Source organism: Acipenser ruthenus, chromosome 18 (genome assembly GCF_902713425.1).
Source record: "Acipenser ruthenus chromosome 18, fAciRut3.2 maternal haplotype, whole genome shotgun sequence".
Classification (NCBI taxonomy): Eukaryota; Metazoa; Chordata; class Actinopteri; order Acipenseriformes; family Acipenseridae; genus Acipenser; species Acipenser ruthenus.
The window spans coordinates 8,397,269-8,404,829 of NC_081206.1; the positions used below are offsets into that span (position 1 = coordinate 8,397,269).

General features: G+C 36.6%; 1 protein-coding gene across 1 annotated transcript; it reads right to left on the bottom strand.

The window, feature by feature from the left end:
* Window positions 1-511: 511 nt before the first annotated feature.
* Window positions 512-6,792, bottom strand: LOC117418442 (thyrotropin-releasing hormone receptor-like). Its single transcript, XM_034031511.3, has 3 exons — window positions 6,660-6,792; window positions 5,513-6,395; window positions 512-2,393 (listed from the first exon to the last, which is right to left on the bottom strand). Exons 2-3 carry the CDS (start codon window positions 6,308-6,310, stop codon window positions 1,977-1,979), a joined length of 1,215 nt encoding a protein of 404 aa, XP_033887402.1. The 5' UTR covers window positions 6,311-6,395; window positions 6,660-6,792; the 3' UTR covers window positions 512-1,976.
* Window positions 6,793-7,561: the final 769 nt, after the last annotated feature.

Sequence of the window (7,561 nt, forward strand, 5' to 3'; positions counted from 1 at the left end):
GTAAAGAAGCGGGCGGCTGACAGCACACGCTTCGGAGGACAGCGTGTGTTCATCTTCGCCCCTCCCGAGTCAGCGCAGGGGTGGTAGCGGTGAGCTGAGCCTAAAAATAATTGGGCATTTCAAATTGGGGAGAAAATAATAAAAAAAACTAATTGGCAACGACTAAATTAAAAAAATAAATAAATAAAAAAAAAAAAAAAAAAAGAGAAGCTCAGTGAATATGTAAATGTTACCTGCAGACATCGTTGGTTTTGAATTTCACTTTTGAGCATTTTAGAATTCTGTATCCTATATGCAAGCGCAGACATTGGTAAGCATAAGCCCCGTGTATGTCTTATCTAATCAGTAGCAGTTCTGTACTGGCAGCAAAGCAATGGTTGTCAAGAATTTAGTTTGCACTTAAACATCTGATACTATTGCATCAAAGCTGGTCTATATACTGTATATATATATATATATATATATATATATATATATATATATATATATATATATATATATATACATAGTTATCAGAGCAACATTATTCTGTACAGCAGTGATTCCATGAGCAATATTTCGATACGCAATGGACACAACTAAAAACAATGTAACTAAAATATCAATCTTACTTACTGTACTGTACAAAATTTACACAGTAAATATTTTCTCCATTGAGAATTATCATGTCAAGCGTGTCTGTCTTCATTTGAGTATAGATGCACCAATACTTTAAGTAACACGTGACATTCTCTAATTACTGTGTATTTACATAGTAGTGCGATAGTAAATACATGTGTACGCACACATAATCACAGTGTTATTATGCATTGTTACAATGTACTTAATGTGTAAATCTTTTTGCACAGTATATGTAAGTACACAATTGTACCAGAAAAGAATTAGGGTTAGCGATCCTATGGTTAGGTTTATATCATGTAAAAAGATGTACACATTAAGTACATTGAAATTGTGCATAATAACATTTCAACTATGTGTAAGTACACATGTATTTACTAAGTAACTACTATGTAAATACGCAGTGATTAGATGCACTTAAAAGTGGTACTTACTTTATCATGTCAATTTAGGTGCATTTGATATAACATTGATACACAATTTTCTTAAAATTGAGGGCACAGACTCGCAGCCAAATTGAAAAAGGGGAGTAGTCTTTCAAAATCTTTTCCACTAATAAAATCCCTCAAACCAAGAATGCATGCTACAAGCCTAATTACCCTTAATGATAGAGACTTCCTTGATGGAGGGGCTGTACAGCTGTTTTCAAGTAGAATCTTGCTTTTTAAAATATATATTAATTACCTTTAATGTGAGAGACTTCCTTGATGGAGGGGCTGTTCAGCTGTTTTCAAAATGAAGCTGAGGTATTAAAAACACAAACTAAAAAATCTAGTTATATTCACAAATGCTGTACAGTTTGAAACCAACTGTGGAGAGAAAAACACATTGACTGTATTCACAAAGCATTTACCACTGTGCTACGTTTGCACCAAATACTAATTACAGAACCAGCAAAAAAACAACTCAGGAGCTCTTAAATTAACCTCCTGAGTTGATTATCTGAAGCTTTTAGAAATTGATTTAGAAAAGTTCACCATAGTAAAAGTATAGCAAAGTGTACTAAAGCCCAGAGAGTTATGGTAAGGCATATATAAAAACACATGGCACACCATGGCAAACTATTGTCAATTCATACTTGAACCATGGGGAAAGGAGGGAAAAGCTGCAGAAGTACATGCACATTTACTGTGGTAAACTTTTATAAGGCATAGCACAATGGGTTATATTTTGTAAATGTGACCCTAACCTTTAAAAATCTAGTTTCAAGATGCAGTAAAATCTCTTTGTTGTCATGCTTGTGGAAATGCTCAGGCGATTAAAAACAAAACAAAGGAGCAACAACCTGACACATCTCTTTGAGAAACGACCCACTATGTGCATGGAACGCTTTATTTGAAGTGTCATAAATAAGCATTTCAGGCCACACTAAATGTTGTATTGGTGTCATTGCATTTGTCAGTAAAGTTGACTTTCCTGCTTGGCATTGGAAAGCCATTCATATCCTCCTGCTCTGTGACATCATGGTCAGGGCTTTCGTGGGAGGAGTCCTTCATGACGCTGTAATAAACAGGCACGTTGTATTTGGTCACCTTCTCAGGCCTCTGTTGCTTACACTTACACAGTTTCTTGAAAGCAGCCCGAAACTTCTGGGACATCAGATTGTAGATGATGGGGTTGATGGCGCTGTTTGTGTAAACACACATCCTGCAGAAGAGCAGGAACCAGGTATTGAGATAAGGAGGGTCCATAAAGGAGTTGACCACCACCAGAGTGCGGTAGGGCATCCACAGGAGAGCGAACAGGATCACCACAACAGCCAGCATCTTTGTTACCTGCAGTAAAAATTATAATAGGGAAACGTTCAATTACATCTACTAGGTAACAATGCAGTAGGCAGTTCAAGATCTGAGAAACCATCCGCTATAGGAAGACAACACAAGATACCACAGAGCTCTGCTGTGATGTAGCGTGCTTCTCTGAATCCCTAGGTCCTTCATGGTGTTTGTAACAGCGGTCAGGTAGTACCGTCTGAATAACAGTTTACCTGCTTCACCACTGACGCTAATCTGCTATTGTTAGAAACTAAAGGTAGCTATAAGCACCCAATAACCAGACTGTTTTAAAAGAACAACCCACCCATATATATTTTTGCTACCCTGCAATCAACTGTTCACGGTTTAACAGACAATTGCCACCATTTTGTTTCTAGCCTTTAATTTCCTACTGTAACAGTGGTTACACTTGGCAGTGAAAGCAGGGACTCTCATAACAGATCTTGTTTTTTTTGTGATTATTTTAATGCTGAGTTCTACAAACCTATACAAATATAAAATACAGTAAAACTTCAAATAATTGCCAGATCTCAAATAATTGCCGGTCTCCCATACGCGTCGGGTGTGCTGGGAAATATTGTAAATAAACGCCTGAGGCATTTAATTGAAGTTTTATGGCAATTAATTAAAATAAATAACCCTTTTTTTTCAGAAAATTGCATCGCCTTGGAATATACATGATACAAATTATGTGATTTTCTATATTATTTCAGTTTAATTTAGCATATGCTAGTATATGGTATTTAATTTAACATTTAGTGAAAAAAAAATGCTAGAACAGCAATGAGAAACCAATACCTAGAGCTGGAAAACAAATCCAGTAGCAACACAATTAACACTGAGCGCAAACAATGCTGCAGTATGCTGATGTGTTAAAAGGATCCAGCCCTTTAATGAAGCTAACATACAGATTTGTGGAAGCTGCCTGCTGGAGATGTAATAAAACTGTACATTAACACACATTCTTGCAACAGATCATGCAGTTCAGTGTGGCTCTGCCCAGCATCTAACAGTTGCAGTGGGCAGCCTAGTTATTCTGGTGCATGTATTGGTAATATGGTATATCATTGCTGTTAAATTAGTATTACACCACCAGTGTGTGTTTAAGGTATCGTTTCCTGAATTCTATACAAATCAAGTAAGTTTGTGTGCAGGAATTGGGTTGTAGAAATAATACACTATCCTTTTTTCCCTTTTCAGTATCAATCACCTCCATACGTCTAGAAAAAAGAAACCTTGAGGCTTTAAAAATGTACTGTATATAGTTTCTGCAATTATCAAGGCAAGAGACTAGACCATCAGAGATGCTGAAATAAATAGCTTCCATGAAATTCAAATGGACTTGGCACAGATCAGAACCCTTAGTAATGAAGACATTTCAGTAGTATTTATAGAAATTAATTAGCACCTACGCTGTGCATCTGCTGTGGGTTCTTTGCACATAGGCTCTATACCAGAACTCGTGAGGACAAAAAAAAATCCTCTAAACTAAATGTGCTGCCATAAAAAGAACAATTTGGTGCTATAATAAAATGTTAACACTTTCTTGAGATGCAAGGCTGTAACACAAAACTTAAACCCATGAAACTTCACAAGAACTGAAATGAAACAAGCATGTCAGTGACAATCATTCATCTGCCATGGCTGTAAATACAGAATAGAGCTACAGTACTGGTAACAGACAGATGGACAGATGCCTCAGTATACTGACAGACAGACAGTACGCCTCCCTATACACCCTGATTTAGATACTAGCAATAGCATGTGCTATGCTCTCAGCAAGCTTTATCACAATTACAAGGTGTTCTCTAGATATATGTAACATCTGCATGTCTAAGTGACTCCATATACCCCCAGATTATGATGCACTCAAAAATGTGTGCAAAAGAAGGTTCTTAGCAAGTTTCAACACAATAGGACAAGTGATTAGCAGGTTTATAATTAGCTTAGAATAGACAAGTAACCCCTGAAGTATGCAGATTAAAGAGGTGTTATTTAAATGAGCCCGGATTTCTACCTAATTAGCCTAGCATGCTAATCTCAAGTCATTTTATAATTTAGACTATTTTTAATGGATTTTCAAACTGGCATTAAAAAAAATATTCAAACTGGCATAAGATGTAAACAGCCAAAACAATCAGGATGTACAGCATGCTTCATACCACAGAGATTTGAAAGGTGCATTTACCATTCTTCATTGATCTCACACTTACTCCAAATAGTAAGCATTGACAGAAATAAAATCCCTCAATCAATATAACAAGCACTGCATGTATTTCAAGTTTTCTGTGACGTTCAAAATATTAAATGGAATTTGGAACACCAAGAGTGTTTATGTTATGTGCCTCTATCATATGATGTAATTGTGAGATGGACTACACCTCTTTGATGATTTGTAAAATATAATAAAGAAAGCAAATGTTTTCAAAATAAATCAAAATATGAAAAGATAACACATCCACCATTGCTAACCTTGGATGAGGAAAAACTATAGGAATCAAAGCCAAGTAGACAAGCATTTCCACCAATGCCTTCATCAGTGGTTGAACAGTCCAGTCTTCATATCAGAAGACACAGGAACACATTTCATTTTTCCAAACAGCCTCTTTAAAACATAAGTCAGATCCAGAATCTCACTGAGACCTGGCAGAGTGAATTCATTAACCACTGTCTGGCTGAACAATAAACTTGGCGACAGAGCTTCAGAAATTGAAGCCCTCAGTCTTTAAACAAATTGTAAGTTTTGTCATGGCATTTCTAAAAACATACATGAAATATTCTTTATTGTATTTATGTTTAAATGTGTATACTGCAAGACAAATAAGTAAAATTGACCTTGGTTTTATTTTGTGTGGTGAAAATAAGTTGTTTTTTGTAAATACTTTGTTGTTTTTTTGGACTTGTAAGCGAGTGTGATTGTGTTCAGCTGCTGTCTTCAAGAATCTCTTCTGGGAATGAAATTCACTCCCCAAAGTTCAAACAATATATCATTTAATTGAACTAAAACACGGAGCATATTGTAGGTTTAATGGCAAAGATGAGTAGTTTAAAACATACAATTAAAGCAAACCAGGCAGACAAAATAGTACAAGAAAATACAGATTGTAAAAGCGCTGTACCTGCTTTCTTGACGACATGGCACCCTTGTTTGGTTTACAGGAGAGCTTCATGGCGTTTTGAGATCTTCCTTGGTGAATCGAGTCCGTGCCCACTCTGTCATGAGGGTTAGCAGGAAGGGGGTTCATGAACAAAATCCTGGCTATCAAACCATACAGCACAGTCGCTACGATGAGCGGTATAACATAGAACAAGGTAAAGTCCAGGAAATAGATGGGCATGTAGAGATTCCTTGAGACACGGTAGCCGCATTTGACAACCACACCGTCAGCGTAGATGGTCTCGTTGGTGTCCACCAAGAAGAACCACATAATACAATAGACAGAGGTGAAAATCCACACGCAAGCTATGATCTTCTTTGCCCTGGAGACAGTGCAGATAAACTGGGCTTTGATGGAGTGGCAGATCGCTATGTATCTCTCGATGGTGAAAGCTGTTATTGAACACGAAGAGACGTTAATGCCCAGGTATTGTAGGTATGTAATGCAGAGGCAACCTGTATAGCCGTAAATCCAAGAGGCGACCACCTCAGAAATATTTGGAAGTCCTGCAGCCAAAAGGACAATAAGGTCAGCTATAGCTAAGCTGACCAGGTAGCAGTTTGTTGGGGTCATCATATGCTTGGTTCTGAGAACTACCAAGACTACCATGATGTTACCAGCTATACCAACTCCACATATTAACAAAGCCAGGAGAATAGTGACAACCTGGACTTCTATAGAGTCCTGGGGCATCTTCTTCAGTGCTTCACTTAGGGTGGCATTTAAATCCATCCCCTGGGCTAGAGTGCTGTTCTCCATTCTCACTCTTCTACTGAAATGTGTTTGTCGGGTAAGACATTTGGTTAAAGAGTAATTTTATTTTCTAGGTGTGTTGAAAACAGTTCTGCAGAAAAAAATGTAATTGTTAGATTTTATGAAAGAGTGATTATTATTGAAATTAAATGTAAAGATGTTATTCTTTCTTAGGTTCCACCAGTGATTTTACAAGCACATCTATAAAAATTGTAACAAGGTAGTTTGATCAAAGAAATTAATGACCACATTCAAATACTTTTTTTTTGTCAGAATAAAATAATGATGTGTTATTAATGAGGACATACTCCAAACTGTTGTAAATTGGAAAAGTAAATATGAGCTCTATACTTACCATAGTCAGTTCAGGTGTCTAATCTCTCATAGCGATCATAGTAAAATAATACCAGCCTCTTCAGTGAAAACAAGTGTATGAGGTATAAGCTCTTCCCTGTGCCTGTTTGATGCTTGTACAACGCCAGTGAGACTCAAAGGGATATGTTCAACAGCCCAACTGCATTTCAAGGGTCGGACTCTGCAACACATTCCCATTCAAATCATGGTCCTAGAGACTGCCCTTTAAACGGCAATGATAGAGCCTCTATCCACTGGATAAGATAATGATCTGATTATCAACAGCATTCTCCTGCCTATTTGTTCATTGGTTTCTTGAATTATGAATGTTGTAAGGTAAATATTTTTGTTTTGTTTTGTTTTGGTTAGGATAGCATGGATAATACGTACATCTAGTTTCATACTTTATATGCATTTATTAAAGATGTTTAGTATTTAGACATGTATTTACTGCACTGATGCATAGTACACAAAGTCAATGGATGTATTAAATAAAACATTTCAGTTGTCTTGGGGTACATTATAAAAGTACCCCAAGACACACATAAATCACTTGAAAAAATGTATTTTCCAAAAGTCATTGAGATATATGAGCCTGATTTCAAATGAATATTCTGATTTTAAATCAATTTTGCCATTCATGAGTATTTGATTAATAACTGAAGGCTTTTGATGACTTGTAATTTATTAATGATGCCAGTATTGGTTTATAGAAAATTCTGAAAATGTGTGTGTCTGGTGTACAAAAATAGACATTAATTTCCAGCAGCATCTGTGAAAGGATCTCAGTGATCAGTCTTTATTCCTTGCAGACACCAGCAGTTCCAGAACCATAACTCCAGGTGATCCTACAGAAAATAATGGACTGTAGTCCCTACAGGGCAGGGTTGAGATTTATACATA